Source organism: Muscardinus avellanarius (assembly GCF_963383645.1).
Source record: "Muscardinus avellanarius genome assembly, chromosome: 12".
In the NCBI taxonomy this organism is placed as follows: Eukaryota; Metazoa; Chordata; class Mammalia; order Rodentia; family Gliridae; genus Muscardinus; species Muscardinus avellanarius.
The window spans coordinates 57,917,928-57,943,151 of NC_137798.1; the positions used below are offsets into that span (position 1 = coordinate 57,917,928).

At 38.6% G+C, this 25,224-nt stretch overlaps 2 protein-coding genes across 11 annotated transcripts in view; one reads left to right on the forward strand and one right to left on the reverse strand.

Annotated features, from left to right (window-relative positions):
* Positions 1-17,904, forward strand: part of GPR137C (G protein-coupled receptor 137C) — a gene marked incomplete at both ends in the record, with an annotated part of 68,634 nt that extends 50,730 nt beyond the window's left edge. Inside the window, 4 exons of the mRNA XM_080707409.1 lie at positions 11,197-11,346; positions 14,467-14,592; positions 15,008-15,126; positions 17,727-17,904. Of these exons, the coding sequence (XP_080563535.1) occupies positions 11,197-11,346; positions 14,467-14,592; positions 15,008-15,126; positions 17,727-17,904 (573 nt within the window). The remainder of the gene's footprint in view (positions 1-11,196; positions 11,347-14,466; positions 14,593-15,007; positions 15,127-17,726) is intronic.
* A 6,934-nt stretch (positions 17,905-24,838) lies between these two features.
* ERO1A (endoplasmic reticulum oxidoreductase 1 alpha) overlaps positions 24,839-25,224 on the reverse strand; it is a gene marked incomplete at both ends in the record, with an annotated part of 51,611 nt that continues 51,225 nt past the window's right edge. For all 10 annotated transcript variants that reach the window (XM_080708017.1, XM_080708015.1, XM_080708018.1 and 7 more), the window contains one exon: positions 24,839-24,899. In XM_080708017.1, coding sequence (XP_080564143.1) covers positions 24,839-24,899 — 61 coding nt within the window. The remainder of the gene's footprint in view (positions 24,900-25,224) is intronic.

Sequence of the window (25,224 nt, forward strand, 5' to 3'; positions counted from 1 at the left end):
AGGCCAGCCTCAGCTACTTAGTGTCATCGTCTGCAACTTAGTGAGACACTGTTTCAAAATAAAGGATAAAAAAAAAAAAATAGGGCTAGGGGTCTATCTCGGAGGTATAATGCCCCTGGGTTCAGTCCCCAGTACTTAAAAAATTTTAGAATTATTGAAATTGATAAATTTTAATAAAATTTATTGAATGATAAAGGGTTTCAGTGGGTATAGTAGGTATAACTGAAGAAAACTAGCAAGAACCCAGTAAAAGTACAAAGAGTTTTTTGTTTGTTTGTTTGTTTGTTTGTTTGGTACTAGGGATTGAACCCAGAGGAGATCTACCACCAAGCTACCCTCCAGCCTGATTTTATTTCTTATTTTGAAACAGGGTCTCACTAGGCTTAAGTTAATCTTTTAAACTGCATATATTTGTACCCTAATACTCTACTATGTACTTTATATGCTTCACACTGTTCTACATCAGCAATTCTAGAAAATACAAGAATATACATGCGCGCGCACACACACACACACAGAAAGCATTATCACATACCATATAACTTCTAGAAAATTCTACTGTACACTCAAAAAAGAATGAAAGCAGAACTTAGGTATAGTGGTGCACACCTGTGATCTCAGTACTTGGAACGCTGAGACAGGATCGCAAATTCAAGACCAGCCTCAGCAACTTAGCTAGACTCAAACAGGGAGACACTGTTTCAAAGTTTTAAAAAAAAAAAAAAAGCCATAATCCCAGCATTCGGGAGGGTGAGACTTGAGGATCACAGTTCGCAGACAGCCTCAGCTACTTAGGCCCTCCACAACTTAGACCCTGTCTCAAAATAAAGAATAAAAAATAGGGCAGGGGATGTAGCTTGGAGGTCAAATGCCCTGGCTTCCATCCCCAGACCTGCAAAAAAAAAAAAAAAAATTATATATATATATATATTAGTGTAGCTCAGAGGTAGAATGTCCTTAAGTTCAATACCCAGAAACACACACACACACACACACGAAAGCCAGAAAAAGGGGTTCAATTTTAGTTTAGCTCTTTAGGGTTCTTGGACCACATTTTTAAGAATTGCTGTGCTAGAGTAATATCAATAACAAAACACAAGGCGGGGGGGCAAACAGAAAGTACACTTTAAGATATCCAGTCTAAACCCAAACATATCACTACTTATCTTAAATGTTAATGGTAAAAAGTAGGCAATGAAGAACAAAGTATGATGCCTGTAGTCCTAGCTACTGAGAAGGCTGAGGCAGTAGGATCACTTGAGCCCAGGAGTTGGAGACCAACCAGGGTAACATAGTGAAACCCTCTATCAGGAATAACTCTCACACCAAAAGCCATATCCTCACTCCCAAAATGTACTTTAAAGGCAGATAGAGGTTGACAATAAAAAGATAGAAACTAATATATTATGCATTCACTAAGCATAGAAGGTTACATTAATATCAGATAAAATAGACTTCAAGACAAAGAGTATTGCCAGATATAAAACGTATATTTCATCAGTAAGCAGTTTTACTTAATAAAAAGAGGTACATTTTATCAGGGAGACATAATAATCATAAATATGGACATGAAGCCAAAATATTAAGAAAGGGAAACAGACAAACCGAAAATCATAGTTGGAGATTTTTAAACCGCCTCCTCAGCTGTTGGTAAAACACCAGTGGACAAACTGAACACTATCAGCGCCCTTGATGCCCAATAAGTGGAGAATCCATGTTTCTTTCAATTGAGCAGGGACATGGTCATCAAAATAAACCCTACAATGGCCCATAAGGCAAGTCTCAACAACTAAGTAGAGTAAGAATCAGAGAACATGGCCACAATGACATTAAATAGTAATAATAAAAATAAAGAAATGCAGAACTGACACATCGGCAGGGCGTGGTGGCGCACGCTTGTAATCCCTGCGCTTGGGAGGCGGAGACAGGAGGATCGCGCAGGTTCGAAGCCAGCCGCGCTGGCGTAAGACACCCTGTTTCCAAATAAAAATATAAAATAGGGCTGGGAGTATAGCCCGGAGGTAGAAGGGCTTCCAGAAACCCCAGTACCACCAAGAAAAAAAAACTGACAAATCACCATTCGAAATAAGCCATGGCTGAAAAGTCACAAAGGAAACATTTCACACTGAAGGCTAATAAAATACAAGATATAAACATTTGTGGAGCCAGGTGTGGTGGCACACACTTGTAATCCCAGCATTCAGGAGGCAGAGACCGAAGGATCATGGTTCGTGGACAGCCTCAGCTACTTAACAAGGCCCTTCACAACTCAGTGAGACCCTGTTTTTTTGTTGTTTTTTTTTTTTTAAGACTAAAAAATAAGCCAAGTGTAGTGGCACACACTTGTAATCCCAGCATTTGGGAGGCTGAGACAGGAGGATTGCGGTTCGTGGGCAGCCTCAGCTACTTCATGAAGCTGTCTGCAACTGAGAGAGACCTTGTTTCAAAATAAAGAATAAAAATAGAGCTGGGAATGTAGCTCTGAAGTAGAATGCCCCTAGTTTTCATCCCCAGTACTGCAAAAAAAAAAAAAAAAAAGAAGAAGAAGAAAACAAAATTGCGGGATACAGCTAAGCAGTGTTTGAAGGGGGAAATATAGCTTTAAGTACAATTTTAGGGAGAAGAAAGATATAAAATTAATGACAGAAATTTCTTCCTAGCCAGGTGTGGCAATACATGCCTGTAATCCCTGCAATACTTGGGGAACTGAGACAAGAGAATCACAGGTTCGAAGACAGCCTCAGTATTGTAATGAGACTCTCAGCAACCTAGCAAGACCCTGTTTCAAAATAACAACAACAAAAAAAAGAGGTGGGGATGTATACTGAAGATAGAATGCCCCGTGTTCAATCCTCAGACACAAATACAAGGAGAAGGAAGGGATGGAGAGTGGAAGGAAGGAAAGGAAATTTTCTCCTTAGAAGCTGGGAAGGGCCAGGTATGGTGGTGCATGCTTGTAATCCCAGCAGTTGGGAGGCTGATAGGAGGGTCACACAGGTTCAAAGCCAGCCTCAGCTACTTAGTGAGAGCCTCTTTCCAAATAAAGTATAAAATAGGCCTGGGAGTTTAGCCTGGAGATAGAAAAGCCCCTGGGTTCCACCCCCAGTACCAAAAAAAAAAAAAAAAGAAGAAGAAGAAGAAGGAAGAAAGAAAGAAAGAAAAAAGAAGAAAAGAAAAACAAAACTAGGGAAGGTAGAGTAGGGAAAAGTTTTTTAAAAAAAGTAAGTAGAAGGACTAAGATAACAAATATAAGAATAGAATCAATCAAACAGAAAATGGAAGAGAAAACCAAAAGTTGATTCTTTGAGTAGATCTACATTAAAAAGAATAAAAATACAAATTTCCTATGCCATGGACACTCTTAAAAATACAATTTGGGGCCAGGCGTGGTAGCCAAGGTTTGTAATCCCCACGCTTGGGAGGCGGAGACAGGAGGATGGCGCAGGTTTGAAGCCAGCCTCGCTGGCCTGAGAGACCCTGTTTCCAAATAAAAAATAATATAAAATAGATCTGGGAGTGTAGCCTGGAGGTAGAAGGGTTCCATCCCCAGTACCACCAAAAAAAAAAATACAACTTGGGGCTTAAGGTGTAGCTCAGTGGTTGAGTATGTACTTAGAATGACTGAGCCCGGGTGTCAGTCTCTAGCACCAAAATAAAACAATATAACCTAACAAAAGTAATGGAACATGACTATGAAATCTGAGTAGTGCTCTATGATTAAATTCATTATCAGAAGTTTTCCTAATGAAAACTCCAGGCCCAATTGGTTTGACTGGTTAATTCTACCAGTTTTTTTGGTTGGTTGTATGTTACAGTGGAAATTGAACCCAGAGTCATTCTACTTCCAAGCTACACTCTCAGCCCTATTTTTTATCCTATATTTTGAAACAGGGTCCTAAATTGTGGAGAGCCTCACTAAGTAGCTAAGGTTGGCCACAAACCTGCATCCTCCTGTCTCAGCCTCCAAAGTACTGGGACTACAAGTGTGTGCCACCATGCCTGACAGTCTACCAAATATTTTAAAGGAAATAGACCAAAATGGGGTGCGATGGTACATACCTGTAATCCCAGTACTTGGGGGAGGCTGAGGCAGGAGAATCACAAGTTTGAGGCCAGCCTTGGCAACTTAGCAAGAACCTGTTTGAAATAAAAGGCTGGGGGTATAACTTAGTGGTAGAATGCCTTTGGGTTCAATCCAGAAGAAGAGAAGGAAGAAGAGAAAATCGGTAAAGCAGAATGCTGTTCATCTGTATTTCTAGCTATAGAGAAGGTTGAAGCAGGAAGATGGCAGATTCAAAGCTAGCCTCAGCAACTTAGGTTCTTAGCAACTTAGCGAGAACCTGCTTCCAGATTCAAAAAATAAAGGAGGGTTGGGGATGTAACTCAGAGGTAGAATGCCCCTGAGTTCAAACCTCAGCACTAAAACAAAGTAAATAAATAAATAAATAATAAAGAATTTTATCTAAAACAAGCAATACTTCTATCCTAAAAACTACAAAATATTGCTGAGAGAAACTAAAGAAGCCCTAAATCAATAAAGAGATATATAATGTCCATAGATTGGAAGAGTCCGTATTGGTAAAATTGCAATTCTTGATTTGATCTATAAATTGAATGCAATCCAAGTTATAATTTTACCATGCGCTTTTTAAGCTGACAAACTCATCATATTGTATACATTAAATCTCCACAGCTTTTTGCATGCTACTCATTCTCAAATTTTAAAAAATTGAACCAAGCATGGTGGTGCATGCATAACCCCAGTATTTGGGAGGCTGAGACAGGAGGAAGGATCACAGGCTCAAGGACAGCAACAGCAAGTAAGTGAGACTCTGAGCAACCTAGCCAAACCCTGTTTCAAAACAAAGAAAATAAAAAGGGCTGGGAGTGTAGCTCAGAGGTAGAATCCCCTGGATTTAATTCTCACTATTACAAAAAAAAGAAAATGACAATTTTAAAATTTGCACAAAAATCTAAAGAATCTAAAATATATGAAGTACTTCCACAGAACTTTCTGTGATAATGAAAAGATTGTATAGTTTTAATGTACAGTATGAACACTAACCATACATGACCACTGAGTTTTTAAAGGTGCCTCATGAGCCAGGTGTGGTGGCGCACACTTGCAATCCTAGGGAGGCTGACATAGGAGGATCACATATTCAAGGCCAGCCTCAGCTACTTAGGCCCTCTGCAACGTAGTGAGACTCTCTTTTAAAACAAAGAATAAAAAATGGGTTAATGATTGACTTTGATACATTTGTTAATGTACATGAGAAGGAGGGAAGGGAAGGAAATGAGGCAGGAATTAGGTAAGGGCTAATTGGGTAATGTGTGCATGTATGCCTCCACCATCTTGTACTCCATTAAAATGTATGGCTACAATGCACCAATAAAAAAAAATTTTTAATGGGGCTGGGGAGTAGCTCAGAGGTAGAATCCCCAGTACCATACACACTCACACACACAAAAATACTGCCTAAAGAAGCCAGGTGTGGTGGCACATGCCTGTAATGCCTGTACAAATGAGGCTGAAACAGAAGGATAGTGAGTTCAAAGACGGCTTCGGCAAATTAGCGAGGCCCTGTTTCAAATCAGAAATAGCCAGGCCTTGTGGTGCACAATTGTAATCCCAGAATTTGGGAGGCTGAGACAGGAGGATCATGGTTTGCAGAAAGCCTCAGCTACTTAAGTGAGGTCCTTTGTGACTCAATGAGACCCTGTTTCAAAATAAAGATTAAGCCGGACATGGTGGCGCACGCTTGTAATCCTCATGCTTGGGAGGCTGAGACAGGAGGATCACACAGGTTCGAAGCCAGCCTCAGCTACTTAGGCTCAGCAACTTAGTGAGACCCTGTTTCCAAATATAATATAAAATAGGTCTGGGAGTATAGCCCAGAGGTAGAATACCCCTGGGTTCCATCCCCAGTATCGGAAAGGAAAGGAAAGGAAAGGAAAGGGAAGGAAGGAAGGAAGGAAGGAAGCAAGCAAGCAAGCAAGCAAGCAGGAAGGCAAGCCAGGCATGGTGGCCCACGCTTGTAATTTAAGCATTTGGGAAGCTGAGACAGGAGAATAACAGTTCACACCCAGCCTCAGCTATTTAATGAGGCCCTCCGCAACTTAGTGAGACCCTGTTTCAAAAATAAAAAATAAGAAATTGGGCTGGGGGTAAAGCTCTGAGGTAGAATGTCCCTTGGGTTCCATCCTCAGTACCAAGAAAAAAGGGGGGGAGGGGCTAGGGTGTAGTTTGGAGGTAGAATGATCCAAATTTAATCCCCAGGATAAAAAAAAAAAAAAAAAAAAAAAAAACAGGAGCTGGGCATGGTGGTATAAACTTGTAATCCCAGTATTTGGAAGGTTGAGACAGGAGGATCACAGGTTTGAAACCAGCCTTGGCAATTTAACAAGGCCCTTCACAACTTAGTGAGACCCTGTTTCCAAATAAGAAATAAAGTTGGGCTGGGGGTGTGGCTCAGAGGTAGAGTGCCTCTGATGGGTTCAATCAATCCCCAGTGCCATACACACAAAAAAAATGGTGCTAAATACAATACGAACTGACCTTTTAAAATTTTATTTAAATGTAAATAGTCACTGTTTTATAATTCACCAGAATGGACAGTTAAATAATTTGACATCTACTGCAATTTCATCCCCTAGAAATGACCACTTTTTTTGTACATAAACATTAACATATAATGTTATTTTTATGTAAAAATAAGATTATTGAATAATTATATTTTTCATTTTGCTTTTAATTAAAGTATATCTTTGGACTTTTTTTATATATGTTTCTGTAGATTAATCTCATTTTATGTAATTTTTTTTTCTTTTTGGCAGTACTGTGGATTGAACCTAGGGGCGTTTACCTCTGAACTATACCCCAGCCCTATTTTTTTTTTTTTTTCCAATACTGGGGATGGAACCCAGGGGCATTCTACCTCCAAGCTACACTCCCAGCCCTATTTTTTATTTTGAAACAGGGTCTCACTGAATTGCAAAGGGCTCCACTAAGTAGCTGAGACTATCTGCCAACCACAATCCTCCTGTCTCAGCCTCGCAAATGCTGGGATTGCAAGCATGTGCCACCATGCATGGCTTTATGTTTTATTTTGAAACAGTGTCTCACTAAATTGTTGAGGATGGCCTCAAACCTGCAGTCCTCCTGTTTCATCCTGAGATTATATCTGTGTACTACCACATTCATCTTGGAACTATTGAAATAGAAATTTCCTGTGTGGACTTATTTTAGATACTTATTTGAACATATAAACTTTAAAAAAATGAACTATAAAGCAGTAGAAAATTTTTATATCAGATGATAATAGGAAAGCTGGCCATGATGGTTTATGCCTGTAATCCCATCTATTTGGGAGGCTGAAGCAGGAAAATTATAAGTCTGAGGCCAGCCTAAGCAATTTAGCAAGACTCTGACTGATAAAAAGGGAGCCAAGCTTGGTGACATATACTTGTAATCCCAGCATTTGGGAGGATTGAGGCTCACAGCCTCAGCTACTTTGTGAGGCCCCTTGCAACCCAGTGAGACCCTGTTTAAAAATTTAAAAAATAGGGCTGGGGTTGTAGCTCAGAGGTAGAATGCACCTGGGGTCCATCCCCACTACCGCAAAAAAATGAAAAATAATAAAAAGAAAAAGGGTTGGGAAAGTAGCTCAGCACTCCCCTGGGTTCAATCCCCAGTAACACACACACACACACACACACACACACACACACACACACACACACACACACAAAGTGGCCAAAGAGTTGAATACGTACCTCACAAAGAAGATATATAAAAAGCCAATAGAACTGTATCCTTAATCATCAGGGAAAGACCAATTTAAACCAAAATATTACTATATACCCACCAGCATGGCTGAATTAAAAAGATTGCCAAGCTGGGTGTGGTGGCGAACATTTGTAATCCCAGCATTTGAGAAGATCATGGTTTGTGGACAGCCTCAGCTAATACTTAGTGAAGTGCTTTGCAACTCATGAGACCCTGTTTCAAACTAAAGAATAAAAAAAAAAAAAATAGGGCTGGGGGTATAGCTCAGAGGGAGAATGCCCCTGGGTTTCATTCCCAGTACCACAAAAAAAAAGATAATAAAATAAAAAGATTGCCAATCGCAAATAAGTCATAGGATTGGACAGCTGAGTGAAGAAACTGGAACTCTCATTTTGTTGGAAAAGACAAAATTGTATATCTATTTTGGGAAAAGGTTTGACAATTAATACAGTTGAACTTAAAACTACCATATGACTCAGCAGTTTTACTCTTAGTTATTTGCCTAAAATAATTAAAAGTATATATTCTACCCCCCAAAATAATTGTACAAGAATGTTCTTAGAAGCTGTCCATTAACAGAAATATAGATAAACAGACTGTCATACGTTCACTCTGAATTTAGTATGTTAACCATCCTGGTTTGCCTGGGTGTTTTTCAAGATGTAAGACTAAGTGCTAAAGCCAGGAAACTCCTGAACCAATGGGGAAGACTTGGTCACCCTCGGCAATAAAAAGAATGATACATCCACTAAGATAAGTCTTTAAAAACATGCTGAGTGAGTGAAACCTACAAAAGACTTCATATTCTGACTCCACTCACATGAAGAACTAAGCTGTGAATGTAGAAGCCGGAAGCATTCGCATCTGGGGAACTGGCTGATGGAGAAGGGTGTTCGGAAACTTGGGATTAATGATGATGATCTATATTTGTTAGAGATTTGAGTTACACAGGTGCTAGAGCCTTCTCTTTTATGTTGTAATCCTATATTTTACAGGATGAGCCTTTTTTTCTAAATCAATAGGTTTATCTTATTGTTTATGTATGTAATTGGGTACAGGTTGTTTTGTTTTATTAAGTGCCTTGGTGTTATTGATTCTTTGCTCTTTCCTCACTACCTTTTAAATCTTTTAGAGTATCTACAAATTCAAGCACATTTTCTCTGTATTATAGCATAATTCTCTCCAGCAGTCATTTTATTTCTCAAAGCAGTGAATATAAACTTTTGCAGTTACTTTAGGTCATGCTTACAGTGTTCTGTTTTCTTGTTCTTATTACTTCATTTTCTTTAATAACAACACCCATTTTACAATTAAACCCGAGTACAGTGCAATCTCACTCATGTAGCTCTAGCTACTGGGGAGGCTGAGATGGAAGGATCTTTTTAGCTCAAGAATTCAAGGCCAACCTGAGCAGCATAGCAAGACCCCCATCTCCAGAAAAACAAAGGGAAAATCTGGATTGGTTTTAGATTAATACTAAAAACATTTCTTTTCCTTTATTTACACAAATGAAATGCATAATGCAGAAAATTCAGTCTTGATTTTTTTTTTTTTGCACTACTGGGGAGGGGCATTCTACCTCCGAGCAACACCCCCAGTCCTATTTTTTTTATTTATTTTGAAACCGGGTCTCACTGAGTTGCAAAGGGCTTCATTAAGTAGCTGAGGCTGTCTGCCAGTGGTCATCCTCCTGTCTCAGACTCCCAAATGCTAGGATTACAAGCGTGAGCCACCACATCTGGCTCAGTCTTGATTTTTTTCAAGTTTAATCTTTCCAGGATTTTATTTATTGTCACAATACATTTGATTATAGTAATAGTTTATCTTAAAAAAGTACTATGTTACTATCTCAACACCAAAATACCTGTTTTGGTACTCATATACTTTCAAACGTGTTGTTCTTATTTTTTAAAAAGTCATTTTTAATGATTCTCAATCTTACCAAACCCAGTGCAACATTGTAGTAACATATGTTTTAATAATTTATTTCTATTCTGAAATTAATAGAATTTACCCTATTACACATATAAATCTCAATGTAATTGTCCTAATTGTAATATTAAGAGGAAAGTGAGAAACATTTTAATATACAAATTTGGGGACATGATATAATAGTGTAATGTTTGTATTTAGACATAGAAACATGGATGGGGCAGCTGCAGTTATAGTGTTGCAGGTGTTTTTGTATTGATCACACATACCACAAGCAGTCTTACTGTTAGTATCATGATTTTCTGAAACATTTGAACAACTTGGTAGAATTTTTAACAAAATGCAAATTCTTTTCAATTTGCACGTAATATGTACTTCTAGAAATTTTGGCCTGTATTTAAACTATGCAAACAAGATTTGGTTTATATGTAAAACAGAGTTTGGCTCTGGCCCTGATAATGACAAGCAGGTTTTCATCTTCATGAATATCCAGAAGGACATTTGAAAGTTTCAAAAGTCAAAGGAAAATTTTCAAAATTACAAATTTTCAAAGGAAAATTCTCCTATGGGGAGGCCCCTGTCCTGTGAATTGCAGGTCACCTAGAAATCCTAGACCTTGTCTGTGGAATGCCATAACTGCCCCCTTAATCCTGTGACAATCAGAACACAAAATTCAAAGCATCATATTGTGTATTTGTGTGTGTGTTTGTACACACACACACAGTGGATCTCTTTGAAAAGGCTGTCCCCTCTCAGAATAATGATTCTAATGCCCAAGGTAAAATATACAGGACAACCAGGGAAACCAAATGTATTGAAATACAGACCCCTGGGTAAGCATCCTACAAGAGGTGATATCACACTCCTCTCCAATGGACACATTAGAGTTGAGAACCATTAAGTTACAGGAGCTTTCTGTATTTGGAAAAATGTTTCGTGAAAGCCCTGATCTTAAAATGTGGTGGACTTGAAAGCACATCTGAGTGCCCAGATCATCTTGTCATCCACATAATGGCATCAGTCGACTAACCCTAATGGAATGGAGTAAATAGCCTAGCAACTGAATCTCTATTCTGACTTAGTGTCAGAAATTAAGTGTTATCAAATGGACTCACGCTTCTATTTTCCATTCTTTTCTCATGACTAAATTGTATCTGATTAGCATTAATTAAAGTTCAGATCTTTTGCCAACTTGTCTATTTATGTATTACTTAAGGGAATAGGTAACCTTGGCAGAACAAAATCTTCCTCCAGCTGCCATTTGGCAAGTTGGCAAATAACTTAAACATATTAACTGACATATATTAATCACAAAGATGTAATTCAAGGAAAAAGAATTGTGAAGCGAGATAATCAAGAGTTTATTTCAACAGGTGCCCACTCAGTGCTTGAAAGAGGTGTCCACACCATTGTGGATTAAAGTTTGTCATGAAAAATGTCCAGAACATCATGGTGATAACTTTTATTTCTTTTAGGGTATGTCTCTGTGCCAGACTGTCGTCGTAGGCTCTGTAGTCATTCTTCTGTACTCTTCCAGAGCTTGTTATAACTTGGTGGTGATCACCATATCTCAGGATACATTAGAAAGTCCATTTAATTATGGCTGGGATAATCTTTCAGACAAGGTAAGTACCACATATTGCCATTCTACAGTTAATATTCCTGGTAATAAGTTAGTCTTATCTAGGAGAACATTTTAGTGTTTGACTTACATGTACTTTTATGGAGTCTCTGTCCACTATCAGTAATCATGCTTAAAGCCCTGCTTATATATCTTCACTTAGCTGGGTGTGGTGGTGCACGCTTGTAATCCCAGCATTTGGGAGGCTGAGAAAGGAGGATTGCAGTTCGTGGACAGCCTCGGCTACTACCTAGTGAGGCCCTTTGCAACTCAGTGAGACCCTGTTTCAAAATAAAGAATAAAAGCCGGGTGTGGTGGCGCACGCTTGTAATCCCCGCGCTTGGGAGGCTGAGACAGGAGGATCGCGCAGGTTCGAAGCCAGCCTCAGCTACTTAGTGAAGCTTTCAGCAATTTAGTGAGACCCTGTTTCCAAATTAAAAAAAAAAAATAGGGCTTGGGGTGTAGCTCGAAGGTAGAATGCCCCTGGATTCCATCCCCAGTACCACAAAATAAATAAATTATCTTCACGTACATGTAATACTTAAAATCATTCTTCAGAGAGAACTTCTTTCAAAAAAGTATTTTTTTTTTCTTTTTGGTGGTACTGGGGTTCCTGGAAGCCCTTCTACCTCTGGGCTACACTCCCAGATATATTTTTATATTTTTATTTGGAAACAGGGTCTCTTAAGCCAGTGCGGCTGACTTCGAACCTGCGCGATCCTCCTGTCTCCGCCTCCCAGGCGCGGGGATTACAAGCGTGTGCCACCACGCCCAGCCAAAAAAGTATTTTTATAAATAATCATAGGAGCCGGGCGTGGTGGCGCACACTTGTAATCCCAGCATTAGGGAGGCTGAGACTGGAGGATCGCGTTTGGCGGACAGCCTCAGCTACTTAGTGAGGCCCTCTGCAACTTAGCGAGACCCTGTTTCGAAATAAAGAATAAAAAATAGGGCAGGGGGTGTAGATTGGAGGTAGAATACCTCTGGGTTCCATCCCCAGGCCCACCAAAAAAATAAATAAGTAAAATAAAAATAATCATAGTAAGCCAGGTATGGTGGCGCATGCTTGTAATCCCAGCATTTGGAAGGCTGAGACAGGAGAATCTCAGTTCGAGGACTGCCTCAACTACTGAGTGAGGTCCTTTGCAACTCAGTGAGACCCTGTTTCAAAATAAAGAATAAAAAGTAGGGCTGGGGTAGCCCCCTAGATTCAATCCTCAGTATCACACACACACACACGCACACGCACACACACACACACACACACACGCACGCACAAATTATAATAGAGCTGGTATACGCTTGTAATCCCAGTACTTGGGAGGCCAAGGCAGGAGGATACGAGTTTGCAGACAGCCTCAGCTGCTTAATGAGGCCCTTTGCAATTTAGCAAGACCTTGTTTCAAAATAAAGAATGAAAAATGGTGCTGGGATGTAGCTCAGAGATAGAATGCTGCTAGGTTCAATCCCCAGTACCACACAAAAAAATAATAATAATCATAGGAGCTGGGCATAGTGGTACACACTTGTAATCCCAGTACTTGGGAGGCTGATACAGGAGAATCTGGGTTCATGGCCAGCCTCAGTTACTTAGTGAGACCCTCTGCAACTTAGTGCAACCCTGTTTCAAAAAGAAAAAGAAAAAAAAATGGGCTAAGGGTGTAGCTCAGAAGTAGAATGCCCCTGCGTTCAATCCACAGTACCAAACACACAAAAAAATCATAATATTATAAACCTAAGGTTCATAAACTTAGTTTGAGGTATTGAACCCAGGAATATTCTTCCTTCCAGCTGTACCCCCAGCCCTTTTTATTTATTTATTTTGAAACAGAGTATGACTGTTACAGAGGCTGGCCTTGAACTTGCAGTCCTCATCTCAGCCTTCCAGGTACTGAGGGGTATGCCCCCATGCATGGCTAGAATACCATTTTAAATTTACCTTCCTGAGGAGAAGGAATTTCCACATGTGGTTCCATGTGGCAGATAGTTTTCCTAGATCCTTCTAAGATCCAGTAGAATAGAAACAAATTCACATGTAGATTAGGCCTGATGGTATATTTTCAGGAGCAGCTGAGCTGAGTGACTTAACATGTTGCATTTCCCTACAGGTTTTAGCTCAGGGTGGGTGCTATTGTGTCCAGAGAGCAGCTGCAACAGTAGTCTCTAAGTAATTCTGTTTAGACTTTGAGGCCTAAAAAGTAGATCATTCCTTATTATCCAAAGATTAAAACTAATTTCATAAATTGATGCATTGAAAAAGTTACATCGCTCATTCTGCTTAACATCAAAGTACTTTTACAAGTCCATTAAAGAATAAGTATCATTACATGAGAAATCACAAAATATAGAAAATTTTAGAGTTTGTGTGCTTAAAGTTGACCCATTCTTTTTTTTTTTTTTTTTTTTTTGTACTGGGGATGGAACCTAGGCCCTTTGCAACTCAGTTTGACCATACTTCAAAATAAAGAACAAAAAATAGGGCTGGGGGTGTCACTCAGAGATAGTTGACATATTCTAACTTAACCCAACCTAAAATAAGTTAATGGTAGCCAAGCATGGTGGCACACACTTAGAATCCCAGCATTTGGGAGGCTGAGACAAGAGGAACCGGTTCTCAGCCAGACCAGGTACTTAGTGAGGTACTTTGCAACTCAGTGAGACCTTGTTTCAAAATAAGAACTAATCACCGGACGTGGTGGTTTGTAATCCCAACACTTGGGAGGCTGAGACAGGGGGGGATCGCACAGGTTCAAAGCCAGCCTCAGCTACTTAGACCCTGTTTCCAAATAAAATATAAAATAGGTCTGGGAGTATAGCCTCTAGGTAGAAAAGTCCCTAGGTTCCACCCCAAACACCACGAAAAAAAAATTTTTTTTTAATTTAAAAATTAGGAAAAAATAAAAAAGTCAGGCGTGGTGGCGCACACTTGTAATCCCCACGCTTGGGAGGCAGAGACAGGAGGATCGCGCAGGTTCAAAGCCAGCCACGCTGGCTTAAAAGACTCTGTTTCCAAATAAAAATATAAAATAGGTCTGGGAGTGTAGCCCGGAGGTAGAGGGGCTTCCAGGAACCCCAGTACCACAAAAAAAAAAAAAAAATTGATCCTCCATACTCTTATTTACAGGCTCATGTAGAAGACGTAAATGGAGAAGACTACATTGTATTTGGAATGGTCCTCTTTCTGTGGGAACACGTGCCAGCATGGTCAGTGGTACTGTTTTTCCGGGCACAGAGAGTAAGCCAGAATTTGGTATGATATCATAATACTCTTTCTTCTTGTTTTTTATTTTATTGATTGATTGATTGATTGATTGATTGCAGTACTCGGGATTGAACCCAGGGGCATTCTACCTCAGAGCTATACCTTCAGTCCTATTTCTTATTCTCTATTTTGAAACAAGTTCTCACTGAATTGAGGAGGGCCTCACTGTGTAGCTGAGGCTGGCTGTAAACCTGCGAGTCTCCTGTCTTAGACTCCCAACTACTGGGATTACAAGCGTGTGCCACCACGCCGGACTCTACTTGTTTTTTTTAAAAATTATGAAACACTTATGTTGATTTTTCTATTTTTACCCTAGTTTAAGACTAAAATGTATTATTGATTCTAGCCTCCTTTCTTAGTTGAAAAGCAAACCTTTATATATTATCTAATACTTTGTTCACAGGCACCTGCTGGCATGATAAATAGTCACAGTTATAGTTCCAGAGCTTACTTTTTTGACAATCCAAGGAGATACGATAGTGATGATGACTTGCCGAGACTGGGAAGCTCAAGAGAAGGAAGGTAGATGTAACAAAAGTCATTTGTCCTAATTAGTAGTGAAATTGCTTGAGAAGTACAAACCCAAACTTTAATCCAAACATTAAAAAGGTAATTCGGTGGAATATGTCAACAAATATGGTCGTGAAATGCCGGAGCTTAAGAGAATATATACTTAACCACTGGTTGGGCCTGCCCTATAAAAAACTGCCATTCAATTCAAAGCCTATATATTACCTTTATTTGAGAAATACATTTGGAGATAAAATGGTACTCTTATTTCAGGACCCGTTGGTGTTTCAGAGCTGGGAGTGGGGAAGGGAGATAACCAGAGTAGGAATTCTATTCCTAGTATTATTCCAAGCCCACAAAGAAACCTGGTTAAAACTCTTGTGAAACTTGGGCACCATAGTTAGATTTCCCATGTCCTCCTGTTCAAAACCATTGCAAATCCTTAACCTGGTATACTCTTAACTCAGAATGGGGCAAAAAGAAAACCTGAATAAACATCTTCACAATTCTTCCAACTTGATATACCTTCTTGATAATTCTAACCTCATCTGAACAAGTTACTCAACCTCAGTTTGTTTATTTGTTGTGACTGGACATTGAACGTACAGGTTCTACCTCTGAGCTACATTCCCAGCCTTCTTTGTTTGTTTGTTTGTTTGTTTTTGTGGTACTGGGGATTGAACCCAGGGGCATTCTACCTCTGAGGTACACCCCCAGCCGTTTTATTATTATTATTATTATTATTATTATTATTATTATTATTATTATTATTTGCAGTACTGGGGAAAGAACCCAGGGGAATTGTAACTCTGAGCTACACCCTCAGCCCTATTTTTTAGGCTATTTATTTATTTATTTATTTAGTGTTTGTGTGGTACTGAGAATGGAACCCAGGGGCTTTTCTACCTCTGGATATTCTCCCAGACCTATTTGGAAACAGGGTCTCATTAAGCTGCTTGAGCGCCTAAGAGGCTGGCTTCGAACCTGCCTGATCCTCCTGTCTCTGCCTCCCAAGCACTGGGATTTTTTTTTTTTTTTTTTTTTTTGTGGTACTTGGGGTGGAACCGAGAGGCTTTCTACCTCTGGGCCATACTCCCAGACCCATTTTATATTTTATTTGGAAATAGGGTCTCACTAAGTTGCTGAGAGCCTAAGTAGCGGAGGCTGGCTTCGAACCTGTGCAATCCTCCTGTCTCAGCCTCCCAAGCGCGGGCATTACAAGCATACGCCACCATGCCTGGCTTAATCTGGGATTATAAGAGTACACCACCACACCCAGCTTGGGCCTTTTATTTTTAAAACAGGGTCTCACTGAGTTTTAAATTGCTTCAATACGTAGGTGCACCACCCACTCCCAGCTATTCTTTATTTTGAGATGTGTTCTCACTAAATTGTGGAGAGCCTCGCTCAGCAGCTGAGGCTGTCCACGAACTGCAATCCTCCTGTCTTAGCCTCCCAAGTATTGGGATTACAAGTGTGCGCCACCACAGCTGGCTTCCTATTTTATTTTTTATTTTGAAACAAGGTCTTGCTAAATTGCCAAGGCTAGCCTTAAACTTGCAATCGTCACTATTACTAGGATTACAGGTGTAAGCCACCACGCCCAATTTAATCTCAGGGGTGTGTGTGGGGGGGGGTACTGGGGGTGGAACCCAGGGGCTTTTCTACCTCTGGGCTTTTCTACCTCAGAGCTATTTTATATTTTATTTGGAAATAGGGTCTCACTAAGTTGCTGAGAGCCTCACTAAGTAGCTGAGGCTGGCTTTGAACCTGTGCGATCCTCCTGTCTCTGTCTCCCAAGGGCTGGGATTATAAGCGTGCACCACCACGCTGGCCATTAATCTCAGTTTTTTTTTTTTATCTTGTTTCTCATCTATAGGATGAGATGATAATAGAACCTATCTCATAAGGGTGTATTGAGAATTAAATGAGTATATGTGTATATATATACACATATACATGTATACATGTCTTAGAATAGAGCCTAGCACATAGTAAACACTGTATTATTAGTAGTATCTGATAAATTCTACCAATTCTGAGAGGCACATATTTAATTTTTGTGGTGTGTGTGTGTATATATATATATATATATATATATAATGTTAGATAGAAGTCATTAATTTTTGTAGAAATTCACTATTACTTGACCAAGAACATATTTCAATGTTTGTTATTGTGATACAGCATTCATTGAAAATGTTTTTTAAAAATGCCAGTGTGAGCCGGGCATGGTGGTGCACGCTTGTAATCCCCGCGCTTGGGAGGCAGAGACAGGAGGATCGTGCAGGTTCAAAGCCAGCCGCACGCGCTGGCTTAGGAGACCCTGTTTCCAAATTTTAAAAAATGAAAAAATAGCCGGGCGTGGTGGCGCACGCTTGTAATCCCCGCGCTTGGGAGGATCTCGCAGGTTCGAAGCCAGGCGCGTGTGCTGGCTTAAGAGACCCTGTTTCCAAATAAAAATACAAAATAGGTGTCTGGGAGTGTAGCCCGGAGGTAGAAGGGCTTCCAGGAACCCCACTACCACCAAAAAAAAAAAAAAAAGCCAGTGTGACTTCCCATATACTAATCATAATTCCATGGCTTATGTGCCTTTTTTCTTTTCCTTGCAGCTTATCAAATTCGCAGAGTTTGGGCTGGTATGGCACCATGACTGGGTGTGGCAGCAGCACTTACACAGTCACCCCGCACCTGAACGGACCCATGACAGACACTGCTCCTTTGCTCTTTACTTGTAGTAATTTAGATATGAACAGTCACCATAGCTTATATGTAACACCACAAAACTGAGAGTATTACCAAGTCGTGATTCTTGAATTGTTTTTTACGACTGTGTATATTCAATGTGTTTAAATTCCATCTACATAAACATTCCATTATCTGTTGCAAATGAAAACAAAATCTGGAAACCTTGCTGTGTTTGGCCGAGAACACAGCTGTGACTTTTGACCTCTGCATAGTAAAATTAAGTAAAATGGAAAGTTTGGAGTAGGAGAAAGTGATACAAGATTTTAAGGCATTTGATGGGCTCCAAACACCCTGAGTTTGAAACATCAAAAGCATATTTGCATATTTGCACTTTTATCTTTGTTCTGAAAAAGTACACTGCAGTCCCCAAAGTCATGCTCCAGTGTTCACACTGGAATGTTATACTGTACACCAAATTGGAATGTAAGTTTTCTATGAAAATCAAAGCCTATATATTCATTGGTGTAGTCTATTTCATCTTTGCCCAATTACATTTTATAGCGTGAGCAGTGCACAGTTAAAACAAAAATTTTTCAACCTTTTTTAAAATCTACTAAGAATATGTAATCATTGAAGACAGTTCTTTTAAGCATGATTTTAAAGTACTGATTAAAATTATTCATTTTAAACAAATGATAGTAGTAATCCTTTACAGTAAATGACCAGCAGTATTCTTTAGAAAGCCACAGTAATTTTTTCAAGAATAAATATACCAGTAAAAATTGTGTGGCTACTTGAGTTGAATTGGTCAAGTGATTATTTTGTATAATTAAGATATATGTCGTAGTTGAAGCATGCTTCTTCAAGAAAGCAATAGTGATTTTGCATAGGGAGATTTTGGTAGAAACTTCTTGGGACTAAACAAGTTTACAGAGGCATTTCAGAATTATCATAAGAGGTACAGCCTAAGTGAAAACATAAATAAGTTTTCAAAAGCCTTTGATCTGAAACAAAATGGAGCGGATCTTACATATTGAATCACGATTGTCCTCAGGTAAATTCAATCATGATACATTATTGCCGTGAACTTGTGCAATATTTTGTAAGACTTTAATTCTCTCCTTTACTTTTCACATTTTTATACTTTGTATATGGGCAAAGCCAAATTAAATTGAATTCAAATTGATTCCAGCATTATACTAAATGAGCAAACAATGTAAATATATGAACTCGGGTAAGTATAAAACCAGAGATTAGCGATATTGGAATACATTTAGAATTACATTAAAACTGTCTTGAATGACCAACCCCAAGTCTAAAATATATTTATATATGGTAGTCTAAGACAATACAGAATTTTAAAATGCACTTTCTACTAGTGTCTATATGGAAAGTAGATGCTGAATACCTCAAGATGCCAAGGCAGGCAACGTTGGAAAGCTGTTACAACATACGTAAAGATAGCTATAGACGATTATCTGCTGATCTCAGCCTTCAGAATTGAAACTAATACAACTGTTCTGTCTTCTACTTTGACTAGAAAGTGGTTTTATTTCTGCTTCTATTTAAAATATCTTTTGGTTGTTTAGTAACTGATAGAGTAAATTCACAAAAGTAAAACAGGTGAAACTCTAAAGAAATAAAGAAATTGTTAATGTTTATCTTTTGGGAGGCTGGTACAAGGCCAAATAAATACAGAGGACTTTAAATTCAGTATATGTGCTGCGGAAGCAAGCATGAAAGGACTTTAAATTCAATCAGACACGTACTTACTGTTATAAATGTTACTTGGCATTTGTTTTTAATAAGTTCTCTCATTATAACCAAATTATTAGCCGGGCGTGGTGGCGTGCGCTTGTAATCCCAGCATTTGGGAGGCTGAGACAGGAGGATCCGGGTTCATGAGTAGCCCCAGCTACTTAATGAGGCCCTTTGCAACTCAGTGAGACCCTGTTTCAAAATAAAGAATAATAAAGTAAGGCAGGAGTTATACCTTGGAGGTAGAATGCCCCTGGGTTCCATCCCCAGTACCACCAAAAAAAAAAAATATTTTTGAAATTTTATGGAAAAGAAGTTAATCTTGGTATCAACAACAAAACAGTATATTTCTACGACAACTTCAGTTACTAGATTTCTTCTCAAAATACCATCTATTTATGTTGCTGATAGCATTAGGTGTGTAATTACCTAGAGCTATCTGGAAAAATCTGTGTTGTCTTTATTAATCCTTGGGTTCAAGGTGATAAAATAAATTTTTCCAATAGCGCTTCCCTTGATAAAGTTTTTATTTGACCAGGTAAACAAAGATTAAATTTTTTTCTCAGACTGACTTGGTTCTTTTAGCTGCATTAGTCGATTGTGTCAAGTCTGGTATTTTTAAGTTTACCTTTTCATTGGCTAAGGTACCTAAATTCTTAGCATTTGTCTCCTTATCCACATCACACAAATACATCGCCAAAGACAAAGAAAGATAAACTCTGGCCCAGTTTTTGCTTAAAAATTCCAAAGCACTAGGAGCACTTTAAGTTTGGTCTCGAAAGAAGGAGTTGTTTATAAAATCAAAGGGCTACCGATTCCCTGTTCATTCTGCACTGAAGCACATGGTGAGTTTCCAACCTTGGTGTCATTCACTAAAAAAGTGGACTTCATGCTTATGTGCATAATTCTACAGTGATTAGCAATGTTTGTTTTTATTGTTTCATTTGAATGGTCATTAATTTTGAAACTCTTACCACTCATTGTAGCTGGTTGTAGTTTTATGGGAAATGTAATTTATAGCTAATGTGGCTTTTTTATGCATAGTTGCCTTTTTTATCGTTTCACAGTGTTTCTCAGCTATATAATCAGTTTGAAACTGGTTGTAAAAGTATAGCTGTGGCCAATGAATGTATTTATTTGTCGTTTCACTAAATTGTAACAAAACACGACTATTAAAAATAAAGTGTTTGTGCTTTTACAGGTCTGGCTTTCTTTATCTTAGGAACCATTCTGAGGTTCTATGACATAGGATAAAAAAAAAATCCTAGTGTTACCATTGAAAATAGAAAACTAAAGGAGTTACAAATGATAGTTGGCTTCTTGTGATCTCGTACTTAATTGCATATAGCCGGGTGTGGTGGTGCAGGCCAATAATTCCAGGACTTGGGAGGCTGAGAGAGGAGGGGAGGACAGCAGGTATGAGTTCAGCCTTAGCAATGCAGCAAAATTCTCAGTAACCTAGTGAGACCCTGTTTAGAAACAAAAATGCAAAAGGGCTGGAGGTGTAGATTGGAGGTAGAATGCTCCTGGGTTCAGTATCCAATAAAAAAAAAAAAATGTTACTTTCATCTGAGCCGTATATCAATTAGTTTAATACACCAATTTGATATGAAGCGCCATACTTGAGGCATCAGTTCAGCCACAATCCCAGCTATCTTTCATCCATTCAAGAAATGCGTTAGTAATGCTGGATTTTTCTTGAAAGTTTTTCTCCCCCTTTCGTGGCCCACCAAAAACCACACCAAATTTTGAATAGAGTTTCAATTTTATTGACCAACCCCTGCCAAAGTCCAAATTCTTGGGGGTCTACTGATCCTTGCTGTAGAATGAAGGGAGTAACGGTATCTTGAGTCAAAGTATGACTGCTAGTAATATCACTTTAAAATAATTTATTCAACAAATATTTATTAAATGTTCCTATGCCAGAAACAATGCTATGGAGATGCCAAAATGAGTTAAGTTCCTTTTTCCTGCCCTGAAGGAGCTCACATTCTAGTAAAGGAGACTTTACAAAATAAAAGCAACACAGTGCAATACGTGATACAGTAGAGGTAGGTTGTAATTACAGTGGTGACACAGAGGAAGTCGGATGACTCCTTGGAAAGAGCGGAGGCGTGTTCACAGAGGAGAGGCTCGTGCTGAACCTGCAGGGATGCATGGAATTTTCCAGGTGGGGAAGATTGACGAGGGCGCTTGATGCAAAGAATACAGCCTTCCCTGAGAAGTAGAGGCCCAGCCTTCTGGGGCATTTGAGGAACTACACGTCTGTTTTAGCAGAACACTGGGTGAGGAGGACCTTCTATGTCAAGCTTTGGCTTTTCTCAGAAAATTCATGAAGTCACCACAGCCTGCTAAGCAGACAGTAACACTATCAGAGTACTCCCAGAAAGTCTAGTCTGCTAACACTGGAGCGACAAAGAGGAGATGGACCGGTGGTCAGGAGACAGGTTCATGTGGAAACAGAAAGGCTGGATGGTGCAGAAAGATGGAGGGAAACTCTAGATCTCAGACGCTACGAAAGGAGAAAGGCAGAGGAGAAACATGAGCCAAGGAAACTTAGAAGACGATGGTTCTGAAATTAACCAGAAGAGGGTTTCAGGAGCAAAACTGTTTTAAGCTACGGTTACTGTGAGACGAACATGCAGCACAGTGGGCAGAAGCTGAAGGCTGGGGAGTCACTGAACTGGAATCACCCAAGAGTGAGGATTGGCAGAGTGATTAAGAGATCAAGGGTGAAGTCTCAGAAATAACATTTCAGGAATAAACGAAGAGGCCAAAACGGAGTCCAGGAGCAAACACATATAAGGAACTGAGGGAATGGAGTGTATAAGAAGGGGTTCAGGACTGCCACATGCAGAAAACTCAAATATATTATGGACTGAACTGTGGTTGCAGAATCAGGGTTTGAGACCTCACAGAAAGGGACTGATAACACAGGACCAGACACCAAATTTTAGTTAAGAAGCAGGACATGGCCCAGTGAAGATAAGAATAGTATTTTAAAACAGCTGGCTTTGGGAGGCGGGGAGGGAGGCATAAAATGGGACTTAGACGCAAAATTGACATTTAAACCCATCTACCATATTTTCAGAGTACTACAAATGTCTTTAAACCTTTAGAGATGGTGGTCACTTCAAAGTTCTCTGTCCAAGAGGATGGACTCAGTTAATGGGTTAATGTTTTTCTTTTCCTATTCTTTTCAGAGCAAATGAGGGGAAATGGAAATAGAGTACATATTGTTAAACTGGGTTCTTGTGATTATTCACTTAAATATGCCAAAAACACATTCATACATTGATTCAGCAAATATCTATTGGATCCCAGCTACGTGCCTGACACTGTGTCAGGCCTTTAGGGACATGGAGAAGAAAAAGTACGCAGCACTGTAAAGTGTTGTTTCTAACCATGCTTTACAAATAATAAAACCTCTCCACATGTTATACCTGCTAAGACATGTATAAAGATGGCACATAATTTTGAGGTACACCGTTTCTTTTTCCTTACAGTTATCATGTGACAAATTCCTAAGTCCCTTCAAATATTTTTATCACTGGAGAACTTTCACCAATAAAAATCTCCCAAAATTACAGTTCCATTTTGGGGAAGCAAAGGAAGTTAATTTCATGTTTAAAAAATTATATACCCTATGACTACAGATCAAACAAAAAGGACAATAAAACTCAGCAAACTTTAGACTGGAACTTGAAAGGACTCCTTATTTTAAGGCTTATAGTATTATAGTTCCAGATTTGCAGGGTATATTTTTTAAGAAAATCATTTCTAGAAAAGTATTCGGTATTAGCCATTAAAGAATTTAGGGTTAAGAGGGCATAATGGCTGTGATTAACTTTCAAAGCTCTGAGGAAACAATGGTACATATGTGTGTCTACACAGAGACCATAACAGATGAAACAAAGGTGAACAATTGGTGAATATGAGTACTACTGTACTATTTTTTGAAACTTTTCTATAAATTTGAAATGATATAAAAATAAAGTTTCCCCCAAATTTTATTTGCTATTAGGGAAAGTATCATAAGAATAAATATATAATCTATTCAGTTTTTCACAATGTTTAGAAATATCCTATGCTTTGACTTGTTATTGTATCTTTCCCACATACTAAAACAATCAAAATATCAATATAACTAGAAAAGTGATTTATTTCATATCACTATATCTTAGGATTGCCAGGTAAAACATAAGACTCCCAGTTAAACTTGAATTTCAAACAATTTTTAGTATAAGTATGTCTTAAATATTATATACAACATATACACGTATATATATGTGTATATGTGTGTATACATATACATATATATATATATATATACACATGTATGTTTGGGGTTTTTTGTGGTACTAGGGTGGAACCCAGGGGCTTTTCTACCTCCGGGCTATCCTCCCAGACCTAGTTTTATACATTATTTGGAAACAGGGTCTCACTAAGTTGCTGAGAGCCTCACTGAGTAGCTGAGGCTGGCTTTGAACCTGTGTGATCCTCCTGTCTCAGCCTCCCAAGCGCGGGGATTACAAGCGTGTGCCACCACGCCCAGCTTATATATATGTTTTTGTAGGAGGGTACTGGGGTTTGAACTCAGCAGCATTCTACCTGAGCCACACCCCTAGTTCCATTTCATTTATTATTTTGAAACAAGTCTCACTAGGTTGCTGAAGCTAACCTTGAACCTGCGATCCTCCTATCTCAGTCTCCCAAGTAATGGGATAACAGGCATGTGCCACCATGCCCGGCTACAACATACTTTATATTTAAAAGAAAACTAGCTGTTTATCTGAAATTCAAATCCAACTAGGAATACTGTTTTATTTATTTTTGCTAAATCTGGCAACCCTAAATGTATCAAAAAGTTAATTATGGGTCATTCATGAACCTCCTTAGTATTATCCTATTAAACATTTGTCACATCTGCCTTAGTTCTATTTCTGTTACATCTTACATAAAACTCTAATTTGGGAAACTTAAAACATCATTTGCCTAGTTATATCATCTCTGAATATGATAATCTTGCTTTTAGTCAATATTAAAATTAAAATTTTGTACCACATTACCAAAGTATTACTTTTACTCATAATAATATTAAACATAGACTTGGCACAATTAAAAAATTGTTTACTTAAAACAATATAATTCTCCTCTTACAAAAGCAGCTTTATATAAAATGTTTGGCTTAAGACTGTCATTGCTATTATGCCTTTGAATGAAATTCCACTCTTTGGCCTCCATTTTCCAGAAAGAGTCATATTTCAACTTGTGTTCCTTAATGAATATTTTGTAACAAGTTCCTGAAGTTTTCTAATTCTCTTACGCTTGTTGAAATTCTGTAAACAAAAAATATATCACTCAGAAATGATCTTGGATAAAGTTCCCCTGTAAAAGTTATTTACTTTGCATGTTTAGAGTAGAAAACATTTTTAAGAATAACAGAATAGTAAATGTGTTTATATTTTTGCTAATTTTTATAAAAAGTAAACTTTGTTTCTTCTTAAATTTTTTGGTGTATATTCCTTATTTTAAGTGCACTTCAGTTCTGTTCTCTAGTATGATAAAAGTAGCTAAATCTACAATGAAACATAACTGTCAAGCTTCAGAGTGCTAGAGAAATAATGCTGAATGTCAAGTATTTTTTGTCTTGCTCGGCTGTTG